At 37.1% G+C, this 23,435-nt stretch overlaps 1 protein-coding gene across 3 annotated transcripts in view; it reads left to right on the top strand.

The window, feature by feature from the left end:
* MYOM1 (myomesin 1) overlaps positions 1–23,435 on the top strand; it is a 151,900-nt gene that overhangs the window by 112,535 nt on the left and 15,930 nt on the right. For all 3 annotated transcript variants that reach the window (XM_047696346.1, XM_047696348.1, XM_047696345.1), the window contains 7 exons: positions 9,966–10,122; positions 10,535–10,641; positions 11,164–11,208; positions 16,207–16,343; positions 18,507–18,651; positions 19,538–19,597; positions 19,924–19,991. In XM_047696346.1, the coding sequence (XP_047552302.1) occupies positions 9,966–10,122; positions 10,535–10,641; positions 11,164–11,208; positions 16,207–16,343; positions 18,507–18,651; positions 19,538–19,597; positions 19,924–19,991 (719 nt within the window). The remainder of the gene's footprint in view (positions 1–9,965; positions 10,123–10,534; positions 10,642–11,163; positions 11,209–16,206; positions 16,344–18,506; positions 18,652–19,537; positions 19,598–19,923; positions 19,992–23,435) is intronic.

Raw genomic sequence — 23,435 nt, 5'->3', positions numbered from 1 at the left:
AGCAAGGCAGGTTAGAAGAATGCAACACTAGAAGGAATGATTGAGTTGACAACCTCCTGACCAATTCCAGTTTCTGAAAACTGGTTTGTCATAGCACCTGGCAGGACTGAGAATGTAAACGTGCGCTCAGTCGCCTAGAGGTGGAGTCTTCAAGGATTCAGAGGAGGAAGCCAGGCGGGCTGTTCTGCTCAACTGGCTTCGTTTAGAACATTTCCCTTGTATTTGTTTATTAACTGTTCTCTTTCAGTCATTAAAACAGTAGTCCTCAACCTTTGCTGTACATGAGAATCATGCCAGGAACTTTTTTTGAAAAATACTGACTCCATCCAGACTCCACTGCAGACCAATTATATCAGAATCTCCAGGACTGAGCCTGGGCATAGGTTCATTTTTGTTTGTTTAGCCACTTGGGTAATTCTAGCATGAAAGCAGGGTTATGAACTTTGATTTACACTGTGGGCTACTTCAAAACAGGAACTGTATGTCTTTTCTTCCTGTATGCGAGGGCCTGGTACCTGGTGTGTTGTAGTCATTTATTAAATGAAGACGATAATGAATGACTACGTGTTTTGGCCAGTGAGTATGACTCTGTTTTATAGCCACATGTGTAAACTTAACCCTAAATATTCTAAAATGGAGGCCACGATGTGGGTACCAAAGTGGTAGGTCAGCCAGCAGTTTTGGTCTTAAACATAGGGGAGCTAAGTATCATGTAAACTGGTTACATTAATTCAATTCTATCTGCTTCTATTCTGTCCCACTCTCTGGGTTTTTAAATATTACATGAGCGCACACATGCACACACATGCACACACACACACACACCCCATGGAAAAGGACAAATAACTAAAACTTGTAAAAAGGATCTATTAATGCTGATGTAAAAGACTAAATTATATGAGAAAAATTGCCTATCAGATTATGAAATATATAGGAATATGAACAGTTTACTGTGGTTTCATTTTGGCTTTCAACTTTTTTTTTTTTTAAATCATCTTTTGGAAAGGAGGGACAGTTAATTTCCAAATCATTCATTTTAGCCCTGGGCTGTACCTTAACTTATTCACATACTAGGTGTGGTGGCAAGCCTGAAGGGACCATTAAAATGCCACTCCACACAATCTGGTATCCCCCTGTCCATATTAAGGATTTGTGTAGGGTAAGGTTGAGGCAGCAAACTCAAGACAATTCTTCTTAAATCCTTTTTACACCAAAATAATCTCTTTTATTTTCTATAGCCAAATCTCCTGTGTTCTTACTTGAATTCTTTATGTTCTTGAGCAGATTCAAAGGTTGAGAAAATCTAGGTCCCGACAGATTTTGGTCCCCTTTTCCAGCCCAGCTCTGTTGGAGGGTGGGACAGCCTTTCATCCAGATGAGAATATCCATAGGGAAGCCTTGACTGTGACAGCAGAATATCAAATTGACTGCCTGTGAGTTAAGTATCTGAGCCATTTTGATCACACATTAATCAGCTTTAGAGAATATAGCTCTTTAGATATTTATGAATTCACCCATGAAGTGACAGTGGCTCAATGCTTGGTAAAAACTCAAGTAGGCCATGGGACATTCTAAAAAGAAGATTTGAGGATGTTTTAACTATACCTTTCTTAACTCTGACACTGCACCAGGTCTATCTACACAGGCATTGTTTGAGGATTAGTCTGGGGCCTATTAGAAATGCTGGCATTATGTTAACTAACTAGTTAGAATTCATTTATTTATTTATTCAAAGGGTTTTTTTAAAAATTTATTTGAGAGAGAGAGAGATGGGAGAAGGTCAGAAGGAAAAGCAGACTCTCCGTGGAGCTGGGAGACTGATGAGGGACCCCATCCGGGACTCTGGGATCATGACCTGAGCCAAAGGCAGTGGCCCAACCATCCGAGCCACCCAGGCATCAACTAGTTAGAATTAAAAAAAAAATAAAATAAAAAATAAAAAGAAATGCTGGCATTGTATCTGCTCTTCTTTTTTCTAGAGCATTTATAAAAAGAATCATCCATTTGAATATCATATATCTTTCTAAAAATTCCTATAGAATTTTTTGCCAATTATATTTTAAGAACTCCTTTATTTAAGGAATTCCACTATTGAACTTCCTCTTAGATTTTTTTTTTTAAGATTTTATTTATTTATTTGACAGACAGAGATCACAAGTAGGCAGAGAGGCAGGCAGAGAGAGAGAGAGGAGGAAGCAGGCTCCCCGCTGAGCAGAGAGCCCAATGCGGGGCTCGATCCCAGGACTCTGAGACCATGACCTGAGCCAAAGGCAGAGGCTTTAACCCACTGAGTCACCCAGGCTCCCCTTCCTCTTAGATTTTAATGTGGAAAACTTAGCCCTGCCAGTTGAACATAGTTACTTCCTTAATCATACAAAGAGGAATATATAAGCCAATGTGTCCTTTTCAGATACAAGAAACTCTGAGCTCTTTTTATGTTGTTTTTATCTGCTTTTTAAGTTGTTTTTTAAGTTGTTTTATTGGCTTTTAAATTTTCCAGAGAGCATCGTTTTGTTTTAAATTCTTCACACTTATTCTTTTTTGTCCCATACAACTTTAAAAAATATTTTCCCAAAACGCTATTTTCTCTGTAAAGCCAGACCACAGGAGGAGTCTATCTTTTTTCCAAAGGCAATCTCAATTCAATCTCCCATTATAGTATGATTGTAAAATACTTGGCTTACTGAGTTACTCTTTGTAAATACCTTCATTCAAAGAACTATGCTAACAAATTAATTAAAACTAAATAGTTTTATAATTAATAGTAGTTTCACTTCATATTTTCACAAAAGATCTCTTTGTAAACTGCTTTACAAAAATGAATTTTCCAGAACAATTCAATGAGATAGCTCTATATTCTTCTCTCAATAACTGAGACAATTGAGACAGCAACTAAGCAGGGTTTTTCTATTCTCCAAGTTGCATAAGTTTGGGACCCAACTTGGCCATTCAGGAACCTGAACAGTACCACAGCTCAGCCATGCATTGCAGGTGAGCCAGACACCAACCCTGCCCATGTCAAGCTGCAGACACAGACCTGCCCACTGCACATAGGTACATCAGTCCACACAGGGGGTACCACTTGATAATCCAGCCCTGGCAGTCAGAGGAGATGGCACTTCTGTGTTCCACATGACATTTTCTACACAAGTCTACTCCTTCAAGACTGGGAGAGGTAGCTGATTTACCTAATACATGGAAACAAACACAGAGAGTCAGGAAAAAATGAAAGGACAGAAGAATATGTTCCAAATAAAAGAATAAGACAAAACATCAGAAAAAGACATTAATAAAATGGAGATAAGCATCCTACCTGATACAGAGTTTAAGGTAATAATCATAAAGATGTTCACTGAACCCAGGTGAAAAATGGATTAATAGCGAGATCCTCAACAAAGAGATAGGAAATATAAGAAGAATATAAATATAAGTTACAAAGCTGAAAAATACAATAACTGAACTGAAAAATATGCTAGAGGGATTCAACAACAGACCAGATAAAGCCAAATATCAGATCGATGAGCTGGAATAAAACAATAGAACTGATGCAGACAGGGACACCTGAGTGGCTCAGTTAGTAGAGCATCCAGTTCTTGGTTTTAGCTCAGGTCATGATCTCATGGATCATGGTATTGAGCCCTGGATGGGCTCCGCACTCAGAGGGGAGTCTGCTTGAAGAGTCTGTCCCTCTGCTCCTCCCCTACTCATGTGCTATCTCTCACCCTTTCTCTCTCTCTCATAAATAAATAACTCTAAAAAAAAAAAAAAAAAAGAACTCACCCAGACAGAGTAGTAAAAAAAAAAAAAAAAGATTTTAAAAATATGAACATAACTTAAGAGATCTCTGAAAGAACAGCAAGAGGAATAACATTTGCAATCCTGGGGTGCCAGAAAGAGAAGAAAGAGAGAAAGGGCCATAAAACTTATTTGAAGAAGTATGGCTGAAAACTTTCCTAATCTGAGGAGGGAAACAGACATTTGGGTTCAGGAAGCCCAGAGAGTTTCAAATAAAATGAACCCAAAGAGATTCACGCTAAGACACATTATAATTAGAAGGGTAAAAGTTAAAGGGAAAATCTTAAAAGCTGCAAGAGTAAACAGCTTACTACATACAAAAGAAACCCCATAAGGCTATCAACAGATTTTTCAGCAGAAACATTACAAGCCAGAAAACAGTGGCATAACATGCTCAAAGTGCTAAAAGGAAAAAACTCCCAACCAAGAATTTTCTACCTGGCAATGTTATTTCAGAATTGAAGGAGAGATTAAGAGTTTTCCAGATAAGCAAAAGCTAAAGGAGTTCATTACCACTAAACTGGCCTTACAAGCAATGTTAAAGAGTCTTCTCTAAACCAAAAAGAAATGGCACTAATTAATGATAAGAAAACACAAGAAAGTAAAAATCTCACTGGAAAAGGTAAATGTATAAAGATAGTGAATCAGTCCCTTATAAAGCAAGTATGAAGGTTAAAAGACAGAAAAAAGTAAAATAAATTTTAAAACCATAACAATTAGTTAAGGGATGCATAAATAAAAAGATGTAAAATGTGACATCAAAAATAAAAATGTGTGGGTGAGAGAAAAATGTACAATTTTGGAATGTGTTCAAATTTAAGTTACTTTGAAGTCAAAACATACTATTACATACATAGGTTATATGTGAACTTTGCAGTAACTACAAAGCAAAAACTTATAGCAAAATATATAAAAAAAATGAGAAGGGAACCTAAACATAACACTGAAGAAAGCCACCACACTTCAAGGGAAGAAAGAGAACTATAAAAACAACCAGAAAGTAATTAACAAAATAGCAGTGAGTACCTACCTGTCAATAATTACTTTAAATGTAAATAGACTAAACTCCCCAATCAAAAGATACAGAGTGACCATTAGAATGGCTTAAAAAAAAAAAAAAGACCCATTTATATTCTGTGTACAAGAGACTCACTTCAGATCTAAAGACCTATGCAGACTGAAAGTGAAGGGATAAAAAAAGAGATTCCATGCAAATGGAAGTGAAAAGAAAGCTGGGGTAGCAATAGTCATACCAGACAAAACAGACTTAAAACAAGGACTGTAATGACAGACAAGGGCGTATAATCATAAAAAGGTCAATCCAGAAAGAAGACATAACACTTATAAATATATATGCAGGGGCACCTGGGTGGCTCAGTTGGTTAAGCAGCTGCCTTCGGCTCAGGTCATGATTCCAGGGTTGGGGATTAAGCTCCACATCCGGCTCCCTGCTCCGTGGAGAGCCTGCTTCTCTTTCTCCCTCTGCCTGCCACTCTGCTTACTTGTGCTCTCTCTCTCTCTCTCTCTCTCTCTCTCTGTCAAATAAATGAATAAAACCTTAAAAAAAATAAATATATGTGTACCCAATATAGGGGCACCAAGATATATAAAGCTAATATTGACAGACTTGAAGGGAGAAACTGACAGCAATACAATAATAGTAGGGGACATTTATACCCCTACTTACATCAATGGATAGATCATCCAAGGAGAAAATTAATAAGGAAATATCAGCCTTAAATGATACAGTAGACTGGAGGGACTTAATAGATATATGTAGAAAATTACATCCAAAAGTGACAGAATAAACATTCTTCTCAACTGCACGTGGAACACTCTCCAGTATAGATCACGTTAAATCATAAAATAAGTCTCCATAAATTCAAGAGCACTGAAATCACATCAAGTATTTTCTGTGAGTACAGTGTTGTGCAACTGGAAATCAATTGTAAGAAGACTGGAAAAACCACAAAAATGTTTGAGATTAAACAAATCTACTGAACAACCATTGTGTCATCAAGATAATCAAAGAAAATCAATAAAAAAAATATCTAGAGACAAGTGAAAATAGAAATTTCATACCAAAATGTTTGGAATGATGCAGTAAAAGTGTTTCTAAGAAAGAATACATAGCAATACAGACCTACTTCAAGAAACAAGAAAAATCTCAAACAATTTAACTTTACTCCTAAAGGAGCTAGAAAAAGAACAAATGAAGCCTAAAGTCAATAGAAAAAAGGGAATAGTAAAGATTAGAATAATAATAAGTGAAATAGAGACTAGGAAAAAAAAAGGGAAAGATCAGTAAAACTGAGAACTGGTTCTTTGAAAAGGTAAACAAAATTGACAAACCTTTAGCTATACTCACCAAAGGGGGGGAAAAAAAGGAGAAGACTCTAATAAACAAAATCAGAAATCAGAGGCAATATTACAATTGACACCACAGAAATATGAATAATCATGATACTATGAACAATTATACACCAACATAGAGGACTGCTTAGAAGAAATAGAGAAATTTCTCAGAACATACAATCTTCCAAGACTGATTCATGAAGCAATGGAAAATCTGAATATACCAATTACTAGTAAGGAAATTGAATCAGTAATCAAAAAATTCTCAACAAAAAAAAGTTCAGGGGGCGCCTGGGTGGCTCAGTGGGTTAAGCTGCTGCCTTCGGCTCAGGTCATGATCTCAGGGTCCTGGGATCGAGTCCCGCATCGGGCTCTCTGCTCAGCAGGGAGCCTGCTTCCCTCTCTCTCTCTCTGCCTGCCTCTCTGTCTACTTGTGATCTCTCTCTGTCAAATAAATAAATAAAATCTTAAAAAAAAAAAAAAAAAAGTTCAGGACCAGAGTAGCTTCACTGGTGATTTCTATCAAACATTCAAAGATTCAATACCTGTCTTTCTCAAGTTCTTCTAAAAAAAAATTGAAAAGAAGGAAACACTTCCAAACTCATTTTATCATTAGCCCAATATCAAAACCAGATGACACCACAAAAAAGAAAATTACATGCCTGTATCATTGATGAACATTGATGCAAAAATCCTAAACAAAACATTAGCAAGCCAAATTCAACAATACATTCAAAGGGATCATCCACCATGATTAAGTGGGATTTAGTCCAGGGATTCAAGGAGAGTTCAATACCTGCTAATCAATCCTTGTCATACACCACTTTGACAAAATGAAGGATAAAAAGTACGTGTTCATCTCAATAGATGCAGAAAAAGCATTTGACAATATGGGTGGGTCTGAAGATATGGGAGGTGAAGTCAGTCAGATGCAGAAAGACAAATAACATGTGATTTCACTCATGTGGAATCTTAAAGCCTAAAACAATGAACAAACAAAACAAAAGCAAACTCATAGATACGGAAAACAGATTGGTGGTTATCACAGGGGAATGAGGGGGGTGGGCAAAATGAGTAGAGGGATTCAATCGTATGGTGATGAATGGTTGCTAGACTTTTAGTGGTGTATGCAGATGTTCAATTATAGTGTTATATACCTGAAACTTATATAATCTTATAGACTAGTTTTTCCTCAATTAAAAAAAAAAAGAGAGAAAAACCTCTACGAATTATTGTTCTAAATTCCCAGTTGTTCCATTTATCTGAGAATTTACTGCTAAAGCATCAATACTTTAAAATTAATTCTAAAACTCTTTGATGAAAATTCTTCTAAAATAGATTAGACATGTTCGTATGTACTTTTCAACCTTGGATGCAGCATATTGAATCTTATCTACCTTTTTCTGTGTGACTCAGAGCCATAAGGATCAATCTTATTTATTGTACAGTGTTGGGATACAGTGATGTCATTATGGGGTGAGGAGCCATTTGCTCCTCTATTAAATAATGTATTTGTGCCTGCATTTAGGTTTTCTGCCTCCTCTCCTACTCTCATTTTCCTTATTCTCATTGTGCCTACTGATAGTAGCTTTTTACTTCCCTCTGTTTTGGAGGTTTAATTTACTGATGAAACCTAACCAAACAACTTCCTAGAATAATCTCAAGTGAAATATAAATAGATTCCAAGGGACAATCTATGAAATTCTCCTAAGTGTCCAGGAATACAAGTGTGTGGACTTTGTCACATCAGTGCTGCCTCTCAGAGGCTTGTTTTCCTTACTTCTTGGTTTGGAGCAGGATTCCAGATGGGTGAAATGTTACAGTGCAAAGGATCTCTGTGGAATGGAGAGAAAGGTTAAGCTAACTATGATATTCATATTCTTTCAGTTTTGTGACTCCTTTGCAAAAAAATTCAGATCTTTCACCTTAATAAAACAAAATCACAATTCTTAACCTAAGCAATATTTTTTCTGTTATAAACTTAAATCATACCTCCAGTATAATAAACAGCGAGCATATGGATGATTTACTTCCTTCTGAAAGGGATTACAGAGAAGACAATGAATGATTAATATGAACAATCTGTCATGCCTCCAAAATAGATATTATGCAAAGAGCAAGGAAGGTTTAGTCAACCTCCATCACATCTTTCCTCTACATAACAATACATATATACAGAAATTTTCTTATTTGTATTCTCTTTGTGACTCAGCCATGCTCTGTATCATAACACTGTCTGAACCTCAGCCCTCTTACATGTTAGTCTTAAGTTTTAAATGAGAGCACTTTGCCACTTTTTGTTATACAATAATGGATGATGAGGATTCGTCATATGTTATCAGGAGTATCACTAGAACATGGTCTGCAACTTCCAGTAAAGTAGACTCACCCTTAAAAGTAATACATGGTGGACATTTCATTCAAATATAATTAAATCTTTATTTGATCATTATTTCAGTTTATCACCAAATATGAAAATAACCCTTTCATTTAAAAAAGTAATTTAAAAAATCTCTAGAACTAGTCTTCTTTAAGCATTTCATGTGTTTTTAAAAAAAAATCACTTTTTAGAGGCTTATAATTGAAGCACACACCCTGTCATCAATAAAGACAAATGAAACCAGCTTCCTCGCTTACAAGTCAAGATCTTCATGTTACCACACATTGTTTGGGCACTATTTTCTATTGGCCTTCCCCTGGGAGGAGTTTTGCAATTTTTTTTTTCCCCTGACAAGTTTTATTGCACAATAGGCCAGGATGCTGGCTTCTTACAACACAATTTAGAGTGAAGACCTTCAATCTTTTGGCAGTGTCTACTGGAAGATCTTTTTTAATGCCCTTTTGAAGACAAAGCTGTACCTTTCTGAGATTAAATATATTTTTCCGAACATATGGAAACAAACTGAGTTTAGACTGGTAATCAAATGAGTGTCAACTTGAGAAGTACATTTTACCTTTCAAACTGGAGTTAAGCATAGATGGGAATATTTTATATGCTGTATGAACTCTAAATTGCTAAATTAGATGCCAGTGCAATTTGTTATAACTCTCAAAAATACAAGAACTCAAAGCACTACCTGAATTTTTTTTCTTTTAAATCTAAAAACCAATCTTCTTTAAACATCTGGATCACTTGAAATTCATTTCCATTTCAATTTCCATACAGTTTGATAACAGTCATGTTTAGGTCGCTGTCATTCTCATCTAGAGGGGCACCTTTAGATTGATTTATGGTTGCTTGATCAACAGAAAAAGATCTTGGCCTTGAGTTTCCATGTAGTTCTCCATTTTTAAATGATTAATAAACATTAAGCCTATGAACACAGGCAATTTTTACTACCTCTACTTTCTCCCCTTCAATTTCCCATTGGTTTCTTTATTTCTTAACTGTCCTTTCCTGATGAGTAGCTGGATATGGATGTTATCGAAGCAAAAGTCATTGATTTGGTCCTGATAAGGATCATTCAGCTTTCTTTTTGCCTCAGGCTGCCTTGTCCTTCTTATTATGACCAACCCACTCCTTCCACTGTACCTTCAGTCACATCAAGCAATTTTTGTTCAGCCCTAAGCAAAGAATACTGTCCATGGTGTTGGCTTTACCGGAAAAACATGGCACATTCATTTAATTCCATGCTGCAGTATAAAAGTTGAATTGTAAAGTAGGATTGTGCATTCACAGTGAGCAGCTGGAGCTTTTCCCTTGCACAGGCTCAAGGCCCTGGTTTGAGGCTACAGTAATGAATCCCAAAGTAAGGAATTCTTACTTCATTAATTTCTATCAGGAAATAATCAGTGCCTTGTTTTGGATCTTCTAGGAACCAAAGAGGTTGTTGTAAATGTGGATGATGATGGAGTAATTTCACTGAACTTTGAATGTGATCAGATGGCTCCAAATTCTCAGTTCAGCTGGTCCAAAGATTATGTATCCACTGAGGACTCTCCACGATTAGAGATTGAAAGCAAAGGCAACAAGTATGTACTGCTTCAGTCATAATAATGGGGTTTCCTTTTCATGATAGGAGACTGAAGTAAGCTCTTTGCTTTCTATTTCAAATACTTAGTATAAGGGAATGAAATCACAAATATTTTATATCTGGTCGTGTAAAAAATAATAACGAATGTCGGCCTTAAAAAATAACAGTTCTTATAAAGTACTTTTCATGTTATTTCAGTTAAAAAGCTTTCTCATATGTTATCTCATTTGTGATGTTAGAAAAGCTTTGATTGACATAAAGTCAGCTTTAATGGTGATTCTCATTATTTTATGAAATTTTGTAATCTTAAAGCAATGGTGAGGATGTTTATGGAAAGAGAGCAAGGAAGAATTTGCTAGATCATAGATCCCACACAGCCTCCCTTCTTACAAGAGTATCCTGTTCCGCAGGACGAAAATGACCTTCAAGGACCTGGGGACAGAAGACCTGGGCATTTACTCCTGTGATGTAACGGACACTGATGGAATAGGGTCAAGCTACTTGATTGATGAGGAAGGTAATTTTAAAATCATTCCATTTATTAGGACACCTGAGTGGTTCAGTTGGTTAAGCGTCTGCCTTTGGCTCAGGTTATGATCCCAGGGTCCTGGAATTAAGTGCCTCATAGGGCCTCAGCGGGGAGCCTGCTTCTCCCACTCCCTCTGGCAGCTGCTCCCCCTTTGTGCTCGCTCTCTCTGATAAATAAATAAAAATCTTTAATTAAAAAAATATCAGGGCACCTGGGTGGCTCAGTGGGTTAAGCCTCTGCCTTCGGCTCAGGTCATGATCTCAGGGTCCTTGGATCGAGTCCCACATTGGGCTCTCTGCTCAGCAGGGAGCCTGCTTCCCCCTTTCTCTCTGCCTGCTGCTCTGCCTACTTGTGATCTCTCTCTGTCAAATAAACAAATAAAATCTTTAAAAAAAATCAATCCATTCACAAGTCTAACGCTGCTTTGATTCATCATTGAGTGATCCTCTAGGATCAAGTGGCTTTTGTTTTGGTAGTTCAAGTTTAATTTTTCTTTTTTTCTCCCTACAGAGCTGAAACGTTTACTAGCTCTCAGCCAAGAACACAAGTTCCCAAGTAAGTGTCCACAGTACATCCACAGGGTTTAGGTGGTGACTTCTGGAATAGGTCAGACGACAACTCTGACAGGACTAAGAGAAGAGGCTCTTAAGAATACATAATGGAACATACACTTTACTTAAAAATGCACTTGCCAGAAGGGCTGCTTTTATCTTGGCCATTGTTCTAAAGAGATAGAGATACTAACATAGAAAATACATCCATGCTGTTACACAGTGAAGTGGCAGGTTACACAGGTGTCACAGCTGAGTAATTAAGTTCTTTACTTTTTGCCTATGTACTTTGGAATCCTATATATTATATGGTCCTGTATACATTAACTCACATGTTTTTTAGGCAAACCAATCTCTTCCTAAGCAATTTAATGTTAGCACTTAACAGAAGAATCACACTTCTAAATAAAGATAATCTAACGACATTATCTACCATTTTAAACTCCTGGAAAATGAGGTAAAGATGCCCTAGTCAGAAAAAGAATCTCTCTGAACTATCTCTTCTGAACAAACTCTTCAATAAAGTACTTTCCACATAAAAGATTAAATTTCGCAGTCCACACCTAAAAGAAGAGAAAGAAGTCTGAAATGATGCTCGGAAAGTTCCACTGACCTGATAAGTTCTCTTGTCATTGATATCTATTGGCCAAACTAGTGGGTTATCCAGATTATATATCCTGAAGTTTGAGAAAACAAATGAAGAGTGATAATACACACTCACTCTTTTAAATCACGAATTTTGTTTTGTTTTGTTTTGTTTTGTTTTACTCTTTAGACCCTAAAATACAACTCCTTCACCAATACAGACTTTTCAGGAACTCAGGAAACTATATCGTGACTTCACACTACAGGCAAAACCTTGTATGTCCATTTTTCTAGGAGAAAGGTCTGTAGCTCTCCCAAAATTCCCATTGAAGGCTGTGATTGAAAAAGAAACACTCACTGCTCTGGAACTAATTGCCTGACTTCTTTTCCATTCCCAAGGATTGCTTGTTCTATCCTGAGGCTGAGTGTTAGTGACTATTGTCCTCAGCTGTTATGTTCTCAAAACCAACTTTGTTCAACAAAGCAGCACAGTGGGGGTGTCTGTGGGGTGTGGATATAGAATACAAACTTTGTGAACTCAGGGAGAGAACCATTTCTCATCTGTACACTTATTCACCATAAAACTGGAAAAGTAATACTGCGAATTGTATCTTCAAAGTTATTATTATTTTTTAATTGCTTGGAAGGTAGAAGTTTGGCCTGTCCTCTCTATATTCTGTACTTTTGACCCACTCGATGAACCTGAGCAACTCAATTTTAATTTCCCATGTTTTAGTTTCCTTTCTAGAACTGGCTGTTGTAATCATTTATAGCACCTACCGAATAGAGATGCTGTGAGAGATCCTTGGACTTTTCAGGAAAAATATAAATATTGAAACAGCAGTTATCCTCAAAAAACCCACATGTAGAAGATCTGTCTACAAGCTGTGCAGTATGCTCTCCCTTCATGTCCCCAGGGCTGTGAATTAGGGAGTGGTAGAGAGAATCACTATATTGAACACAGCCAGACCCCATTCGTGAGCACACTGTCTCCTCCCAAACATTGGTGGAAATGGAAAGAAACAGCAGTATTCACTAATCTAGTTAGTCGGACAGTAAACATTGGCAAAGTGTCTAGGCAACAGCTGGTCCAAACAATGTTTACATTTAGCTTAAAGGATGGTGATGGGACAACATGGGGTGTTACTGTTGAATTGGATGTGCCCAAGCCTCCCTGATGTTCAGTGATCATATGGACTTGAAGATAGTAATTGTCTGATATCACTGTCATGTATGCTGAGATATTTATTTTGCATAAGCATGTTCACTCTAATTACTGGTTCTAGGAGAGAGAGTAGCAGAAAACTCGTGTGGCATTTGGGTAGGCAGAGAGAGAGAACTCAACATGTGTTAAAAACTCTGACATGCAAGTATCAGATCTCCGAACCCAAGAGAGATTTGCTTAGCCCATTGGAGCAGCATTTTCAAGAATACAGCTCCCACACTTTTCTTCCTCCCAATTCTATTAGATCAGCCTGACTACGTGAATATTTTCAGAGATCTGAGGAAGGGTCAAAACAGCAGATCTAATTTCTCAATTTATACCCACTTCCTCTCGGTAGATGTTGACATATCATTAAGTTTTTTCATGAGATTTTATAAGGTTTTAAATGGGTCTTGTTTCTTATAGAATGTAATAAAGAGTATGTTGTTCCTTTATCCCTTGGTGCAGTAATTCTATTTTAAGCTGTTTTCAAAAATATTTTGAAAACCACTGAGCATATGCCTTAAACCTACAAAAAATAGATATTTTGCTGGAACAAATTAACTGACAGAGAAAGGACTGTAAGGAAATTTAGGACCGAGATGAAGGAAAAAATAAAAATGTATAAAGCTAAAAACAGAAAATAGCCTAGTTGATTTTGCCACTATTGTTATTAAGCTGCAGTATAGAGAGACAGCTTACTTGAAGATTCCAAGGTATTGTGAGGGGGGTGATGGAAGGTATATTTCAGTATTGTCAACATCCTGCATAATATCTCTTGATTATTATCCCTTTGGTGCACATATACCCTATGTATACAGATATACGCAAACACATATACATAAATTGCATCTATTTGGTATGTCCTCTTAGGTGTCAATATATTTTATAATTGATAGTCCTAGGGTGTTGTTGAAGCCACTGGAGGAGGAAAGAGGTACCAAAATATTAATAGCCAAGTTTATAGAGCACTTATTATATGCCAGAGTATTTGTAGGGTGCTGAAATGGAGTATATCATTTAAACTCAACAGTGACCTTAAAAGTCTCAGTTCTAAGGTGATTTAGTTTTAGAGGTATAGACTCTGAGGTCTGGAGAATTTAAGTAACTAGACCAGATGTACACCATGGATACCTGTGGTTAAGCCCAAGTGGTCTTTATAGCACCTAAGCAGGACATGACTATTAATGTGTGTACACCTGCTGTTTGCCACCACGTCCTCTCTGGTGATTCCTGGTGGCCAGTGTTTCCTCAAGTGATGTTCCTATTACTCAGAGAGGCAGTGAACACTAAGGGAGCTTGAAACTTCCAGGAGGACATGCCCTTTCTTCTCTATCACCACTCTGGGCCCCTTAAGTAACTGCATAACTCATGTATTAGATTTCCCAGAAGGAGGTCTTCAGACTTTCTCAGGAAATTCTACTCTCCATTTTCCTCAAGAATTACTTGTAGCAAGCAGGAGTGTCTTGTAAGGAGAAAGTTTAGCCTCTGCTCTCACAACCCTTGAGTCTGCCATGATACTCACTAGCCAACCACTACTGTTCTTTAGAGTGGACAGCCAGAGAACCAAGAGAGATTGAGTTGAGTGGTATAACTGCACAGAATAGAGGGAATAACCCTGGTCTCAGCTCTGCTACCCACATATGTTACTAACATATGTTACTAAACATACCTTTATGTCCCGGGGCTCAGTTTTGTCATCAGTAAAATGAGGAGAGCAAAGAACTCACCCTTCTTGAGCACTGGTCATTATTCACAGTGTCTTAGCGTTGTCTGGTACTATATTCAGTCTTCTTGGTGGTCTTATGAGGCAGATAATACCCATGTTAGCAGTGAGAAGCATGAGGTTTCAAGAGGAGAGACCTGTCTAAGGTCACAGTGTGACATCAAAGCCCATCTTCTGTGCATCATGGACACCCCTCAGTAGATGACATCTGAGCCTCTGTTTAGTTCCTCATTGAAACAAGTCTATAACTGAGTTTCATAATGACTATGAACAGTCCAAATGAAAGGGATCCCTTTGGAAAGGATGGTTTTAGGATAAGTACAAAGAAATTCTGACGTACATTTGATACAAGTTTGGGAAACTTACAATTCAAAATGTAGCAGCTATTGAAATTTTGAGATTAGATTAAGCACCATATAGAGAAAGCAAAGGCTGGTGATTTCTCCTAAAAGAAAGGAAGGACTACTAAACTTTGAGAGACCGCCATGGTTTTCAACAAAGTTTGCCTTGGAGCTACCTCTGATACAAAACCATTGGCTGGAGGAGCCTTTATAGAGAACACTTTCAAGTTACAAGAAATTTAGAAAACTGTTTTTCAGAGATATCAGACAACTTTCAAAATTACACCCAGACTGAAATGTCTTAAGCGATACAGGTGTATGTCAGAGATACCATATGGTTCCTTCACTTTCTTTGTGAGGCAAGCCATGCTGTATCTTAATATATCTTGTTAATAGTGACTCACATATTTGCCTCTGAAAAATGTTGCCTTGTCTAGGAATGTAATTGAACTGGCAATCCAGTGGGATGGATAGAGTTTAAATGATAAGCTAGTTCATCTTGTGTATATCATCAACATTAATTCTGTTTTGAAATTCATTTTTAAAAACATTTGAAAGAATCTCCAAAGTGAGTTAAATTGTTGAAAAAAAATAAAATTTAACTCCTTTCCCAGTATTTTGAAGAAATTAAGATTATAGTATGTTGGAGCTGGAAAATCTCTTAACAATTTAGGACATTCGGTATAATCCCATTCATTTATAAATGAGTCAACTGAGGCCCAGATAAGTGAAGGGACCTGCCTAATATCACACAGTTGCTGATGTTGGACTAGGCTCCAGCTCTCCTGGGGCCAGCCCAAGACTATTTCATCACACTTTGTTATTGTCCCTAAAGCCACAGTGGAGAGTCACACAAATTAGCTGAAGGAACCCTGGAGGTAAGTTTACCTTCCTTATTATTTTTACAGTTGAGATATCTATGACTCACAGAAGATGAATGACTTGCCCAAAGTGGCAGCAGGATTAGAACCCACATCTTCCATCCCTGAACATCATTCTTTCCCTACGATGTTCTTACTGTCTCCAGGTTTTGTAAGAAGCAAGGTGCTCTACTGTCATTTCCATTGAGTGTTTTTTCACTGAAAAATTGGTATTAATACAATTGGTTACCAGTAAAATTACTATTTTTGTTTTTATTTTGCATAGCTGTCCCAATTAAGTCAGAGTTGGCAGTTGAAATCTTGGAGAAAGGCCAGGTCCGGTTTTGGATGCAGGCTGAGAAGCTGTCTGGCAACACCAAAGTCACCTACATATTTAATGACAAGGAGATTTTTGAAGGGCCGGTATGTTTCATACTTTTTAGATTCTAAACATATCACTGTACAATGTGCTGAGGGAGCCCTATTAAAATGCAGGTAAGTTTTATGAATACCACTGGTTTGTGGGGTAGGTGGAAGAATTTAAGGCATTTCACATGTAAAAAAGAAAATAAGTAGAGGAAAATATAGATTGATTATGTCATATTATCCAAATTGGGACACTGTTGAGAATGGAAGAGGGTTCTAGTAATAATTTTTCTAGGACAAGAATCAAACCAAAACTGTCCCAGGCAAATCAAGAAGTATGGTTACCTGGGAAAATACAGCTGCTCTCCTGAGAAGCAGAGGGGACAGCGTGCTTATTTGAACTCACATACTCACATTAGAAATCTCAGCAGGAACTTGGTTCTTCATAGGGAGGAAATGGCGTCCATTGTTCCAATGGCTCAGAAAAAAATGCAGCAAAAATATTTTTCATTACTTTTCTGGTAAAAAATACATTTTTTATTGTAAAAAATTGTAAAGATTCAAGAAAGGACAAATCACAAATTCTTACAACTTTTTAATATACACATTGATTTATACTTTTCGGTCTTTTTCTACACTTGTGTGTGTGTGTGTGTGTGTGTGCGTGTCTGTTGGTGTCTTCTTTACATAGGTGATTGTATATATCTACTCTTTGCTTTGCTTTTAATAGAAACATAGTTTCCATAGACAGAGTTGCAACATCTGCACTTTATTTGTCCTCCCAGAATCAGGCCAGTACCCCATGGTACTGAAGAACCTGGGGTTAGGAGCTCTGGCTCTTACTGTGCTATCACAGGTATAAATGAGAGACTCAAAAGATGGGAGAGAGGTGTGATTTGTGGCCGTTATTAACAACCTATTCTCCTTTCATCAAGATATGTTTTAAAAACATTTCAGGATTCATTAATGAGGGGGAGAATGAATAACATAAAATGAATAATATTAAAAAATAACATAAAAACAAAAAAAATGTAATATATTTCTTTTTAGCTCATTTAGCAACCGTGTATAGAACCTGAGTAAGTCGCACAGAGTCCACGGTGGCCCATCTTCTCCATTTTTGAAATATTCTCCTTAATGGCTGTGCTCATCACCCAGCCAGTGGAGGGGAAGGAAAAAGCATTGATGGCATCACTGTCTTCTGCCACAGCCATTTAGGGACCACTGGTGCACACATGTGCATCGACGCACTCTCCTTTATGTGTTCACACAGGCTCTCATGCTATTGCCCACATGCACACATACACATACATGCTCTGAACTCGAAGAACTGTTCATTGTCATTGCAGTTAGTTCTTACACTATTTCGTTGGTGGAAATCAGTGTCGTAGGCTAAGTTCCCTAGAAGGACAGTCTGAAATAGAATTTCTCTCAGGAGTGGGGATTAGGGAAACAAGCTAATGTAGAGGAAAGCAAAGCAAAAATGTGGTCTCAGTTGCAGACTGGCTTCCTGCAGGGAACACTCTGGGGCATGAACTGCAGCACAGAGCTGATACCAGACCTGAGCCTTCATTCTGTGACATTTTATAGGAAAACTTCATTAAGTAAAATCCACTATAGAACCTGTGCTTGTATGCCCAGAGGCTAAGATTTATCTTTACAATGAAAAAAAAGTTGCCTAAGCAACATATAAAATAAGCACAGAACAGTAGGGCGAGTACAGTTTATTAGGAACAAATGGACTTCACATGTTTTGGAAGCATTTTTATTCACATATTAATTCCACATATATTTATTAACTGCCTGCTGTAGACCTTGTGTGCCCAAGATGTGAGGGATATAGCAATGGATGAGACAAAAACATGTCCTTCATGCTGTTTTGCATTATTCTGCTAATTAAAATGAATGTAATCTGGAAGGTAAAATGGGAATCTAAAAACACCGTTTTGGCAACATTTCTGACTTGGGATAACAGAACTTTATTTGTATTTAAAAAAATTAAATTTCAGACTTTATAGTAATCAGTTCTGGTCAGGGTCATATATGCCACATCATATTTTTCTTTTTCCGGGGAATAAGATTTTGAAAGCCCATCTTAAAAAAAAAAAAGTTAACAATAAATTTTGTTAAAATTACGATTTTTCGGAGTTTGCATTTATTTCATCAGGCATCAGCATCATATCTTCCTCACTGATTTCTGTTTTCCTTTCCACACTCAAGAAATACAAGATGCATATTGACCGAAACACTGGCATAATTGAAATGTTCATGGAAAAGCTACAGGATGAGGATGAAGGAACATATACTTTCCAGCTTCAAGATGGAAAAGCAACCGGCCACTCCACTCTTGTTCTCATTGGAGATGGTAAGAAGTCTGTGGCACCTTAACTCAAAGACTTCACTGTTCCCTTCAGTGCAAATACCCTGTGACATCAAAGTGGTCATGTGGAAGGCAGCAGGAAATGTTTCTTGTATTTCAAAGACTGGAATCCAATTTCAGTGAATACTTTCCACAGTATTTCACCAGATTTAACCTTAGCCCACAGGGAAGACTGCAGTTAAATGATCTCCTGTCTAAACAAGTATTTATTACTAAAATTCTCCAGTGAAGGAGATTGCAATACAACGAAGACTGCATCTGTATCTCAGAAACAATGATAGTACCTTATACTATGTACGTACTTTAAACTATTTAAATTAAGAAGAAAAATATGCACAAGTGGTTCATGCCAGATCAATTAATCCTACTATATAACTGGATTATACGTCAGCTGCCATAAGCCACTGTAGAAACTACCAACATGTAAAATGTGGCATTTAACAAATGTGGCATTTGGAAAGGCTGGCCAAATCTCTACATTTGCAACATCCAATACTATTTCACTATTTCCTTGCTTCATGACCTTGAACGATTTACTTAACCTTCCTAGCCTCTTTCTTCATTATAAAAACTTAAATAGGTTGTCATGGCATATAAGTATGTTATAATAATGAATATAGGGATCTCTGGGTGGCTACATCAGTTAAGTATCTGCCTTCAGCATGTGTCATGATTCCAGGGTCTTAGATTCTAGTCCCACATCAGGCTCCTTGCTCAGCAGGAGGCCTGCTTCTCCCCCTGCTTGTTCTCTCTCTGACAAACAAATAAATGAAATCTTAAAAAAAAAAAAAGAATATAAATCAGCACAGTGGCTGGTGTATACAGTTATACCACTCAACTCAATTCATACTTCTTTGTTTTTCTATTTTAGTTTATAAAAAACTCCAGAAAGAAGCCGAATTCCAGCGGCAAGAATGGATCAGGAAACAAGGTAAAAATGGGCAGTGAGTAAAGAGAAAAACTTTGTATTTCTTGAAAAAAATATTCCAAGATTAATTCCATAACAAATTTAAGTATATATTATTGCTAATGTTAATAATGCCCTGGTAAATAAAAAAATAATTGAAAATATTTATTATTAAATTTATGTCAGTTTAAAATATTTGAAAACTAATCTTGAATTTTAAAGTATCACTTTATATATTTATGTATATAAATATACTTTGTATACATATATCATTTTAGAATTTAAGAATGAGCTTTGATTTTGCATTTGTGATTAATAGAGTGATTATTGATGTCATTAAAATTTTCTAGGTCCTCATTTTGCTGAGTATTTGAGCTGGGAAGTGACTGGTGAATGTAATGTACTATTGAAATGCAAGGTAAGGAGGCATCCGGGTGGCACAATAGGCTGAGCATCCAACTCCATTTTGGCTCAGGTCAGGATCTCGTGGGTCAAGGGACTTGAGCCCCACGTCCAGCCCGTGTCAAGCTCCCCACTTAGTGGGGAATTTCTTGAGATTCTCTCCCTTTGCCCGCCCTCTCTCTCCCTTTCTCTCTAAAATAAATAAGCAAATCTTTAAAAAAAAGAAGAAGAAGAAGAAGAAGAAATGCAGGGTAAGAAGTAGGTAGATTTTAAATATTTGATATAAGTGAAATAAAAATAACATAGAATGTGAGAAAGGAAAGATCAATTTTTCATCGCCATTTGAACCAAAATGCTAGGTGACACATTCTTGCCATTGATTATTACTGTAATCATTGGTTGGGAAGATACATAAAATAAAATGAAACCTAAAATAAGATAAAATAAAACAACATAAAAATATGGGAAGATAAGATGATTGCACCTATTAATTTCACCCTAGTTGATAAGGACTGGCTCTTCTCTTTTTAAATCAAGGCTTTATGTTTTTTAGGAGAAGTTTTAGGTTCACAATAAAATTGCAGGGAAGGTACAGAGATTTCCCAGGTAGCCCCTGTCCTCATACTTGTATAGCCAGCATCTTCATCAACATCCCCCCACCAAAGTCGCACATTGGTTCCAAATGATTCTACATGGACATGTCATAATTGCCCAAAGTCCACAGTTTACATTAGGGTTCACTCTTGGTATTATATATTCTGTGGGTTTAGATGAATATATAATGACCTTTATCCACCATTATGGTATCATACAGAGTTTTTCACTGCCTTAAAAAGCCTTTGTGCTCTGCCTATTCATTCTTCTCTCCCCTGCCCCCATTAAAAAAAAAAATTAATCTCAGAAGAATCTCACAGTGTCTTTGTTTCAGGCCAAATCTTCATTCCAAGTAATAGAGCTATTCCACAGTCATTCCAGATACACTGTCTTTCCATGGAAGTGTAGCAATTTCCTATCTAGCTTGTATGACTGAGGCAACAATACCTTTGAGTATTGGCTAGCTCAGCTGTGGGTTCTGAAACCAGTGTGCTGCCGGGATGGAAGAGGCTTGGTCAAGAGTTTGCAACTCATGACCAATCGTCTTATTAGGCCTAGGGAAAAATTTAGAAATAGAAGTCCATATCACATTCTGAATCATTTTGTACCTTAGCTCACGGTGTGTTCAGCTGAGTGAGTCATCAGAATGTTTTGAGGCTGGAGTGTGAAGGTCATGACAGCAGACAGTGACTCCAAAGTAGAAGCATGGGTTTGGCATTGGCATTGTAAAAGTCAGAACCCAAGTGCCCCCGTCTCTTCTAGGTCTGATGACATTTAAAGGAAGAGCAATCTACCAGAAATATGTCCGAAGATAAAGTCTAGGCTTTATTTAGCCTCTCAGGAAATGGCAAACTTCCTGAAAAACAGTTTCTCAGGCACCACCCAAAGCCCTCTCTCTCCTCCTGGCTGTCCATGGCCATGTTGCCCCTGACTCGCTTTCTCCTTCATATTGCCCACCCCATAAACCATGCCTTCCCCGAGACCCACATGTCTATCCTCCTTTTTGTACTACCTGTTACACTAGCCTTCTGGGAGGTGAACTCTGGTGTCCTGTTTCCATGGCTTTCCTCAGGAGGATCAGCCCTTTGCCCAGATTCTGAATGTAGAAAGAGATTCTGAATAATCATACATTATGTATTCATGCTGTTCCAGTGCCTGGAGTGATCTTTCAGCTTCTCTGACAAAATCTTTTCTCTAGGCCGAGCTTAGTCATCTTTTCTGTAAAGCCTTTCCCTTCTCTGTCCAGGTAGAATGAACTTTCCTCTGTCTTGCCATTGCTCTTTGTTTCATGATTATAGCAATTTTGGTACATTTAGCAATTTATATATTCATTATAGTTAATGGGGTATGTGTAGTTAGATTCATAAGACTGTCGTGGGCCAGCCCCATTTGGAACTACTCTACTCAACAGAATATGGGACAAGAACCTCAGCTTGCCTGCAAGGCAGTGCTGGGCACTCCTCTCCTGCAGGAATCCACTTTACCACCCCCTGATGACAGCTAAGGTGCAAGGGGACAAGACCTACTTTGGTCAGTGTAGGAAATGAAATGGCTTTAAAAATACTTCGTACTCTAAGCATCCAGTACCTCCTGTAACAACTCCCTAGGCAGAGCTTCCAGCAGTCCCCATGTAATCCCCATGCCCAAATTACAAGTGTCAGCATACTTAGGGAAACCTAAAGCTGTGGAGTCCATTTCTACTCCCTCCTAGTCCCAGCTTTTTTCCCAGTCAGGGGTCATTTTTATCAGAAGCGATGTCGCCTAGTAACAGTTACTTCCTATAATTCAGGGACCAGTTTACAGGATTATAAAGAATGTTTGTGTGTGCTGGTTTCACTATAAAGTTACCAGTGTTGGTTCTTATGTTACTTTATGTTTATGTTAATATTTATTTATTTATTTATTTATTTATTTATTTATTTATTTATTTATTTTAACATATTCTGTTATTTGTCCCAGGGGTGCAGGTCTGTGGATCATCAGGCTTACACACTTCACAGCACTCACCATAGCACACACCCTCCCCAATGTCCATAACCCAACCACCCTCTCCCTACCCCCCCAGCCCCTAGCAACCCTCAGTTTGTTTTGTGAGATTAAGAGTCTCTCATGGTTTGTCTCCCTCCTGATCCCATATTATTTCATTTATTAATGGAAAGTTTTTAACATTTTAAAGCTTGCATACCCTTGTTTATAATTACATTACACATTTTTTTCCATCTGTTTGTTTTGTGGTTATATCTCCTCTTTGGGGAATTATGTGTTCTTTTCCCTAGGTGTTAGGGATTGTTTTCTTGATTTGTATGAAGTCTTTACTTTTTTATATAATTTTATATAATTTTAATTATATAAGAAATACATGAATATACTCTTCTTTGTAGAAAATTCAAACATTGTAGATCAAGCTCAAGATCCCTTTAACTGTATGAGTGTGTTTAGCCTATTTGAAGTTTGTATAGGTATAGGATTTAAATGTTTCCTCAAACTTGCTAAGGAATTAACTTATTAAATCATAGTTGATGGATGTTAACTAAACTTACCATGGTAATCATTTTATAATATATACATATCTCAAATCAATATATTTACCTTAAACTTATACATTGTATGTCAATTATATTTCAATAAACCTGAAAATACTTTAATTAAAAAATGTTTTTAAAAACATACTTACCTTCCACATTTATTTGCAAAGCTTCATTGGTCTTTTTAAAAATATTTAGAGGGGTGCCTGGCTGACTCAGTCAGTAGACCATGTGGCTCTTCAGACTCGTGAGTTTGAGTTCCATGTATGTAGAAACTATAAATAAATATACTTAAAAAAATAAAAAATAAAATATTTAGATACATATTTACTCATTTAGAT

This window comes from Lutra lutra, chromosome 12, assembly GCF_902655055.1.
Source record: "Lutra lutra chromosome 12, mLutLut1.2, whole genome shotgun sequence".
Classification (NCBI taxonomy): domain Eukaryota; kingdom Metazoa; phylum Chordata; class Mammalia; order Carnivora; family Mustelidae; genus Lutra; species Lutra lutra.
The sequence above is the reverse complement of the archived record's forward strand: the minus strand, read 5'-3'. Positions and strand labels throughout refer to the sequence as shown.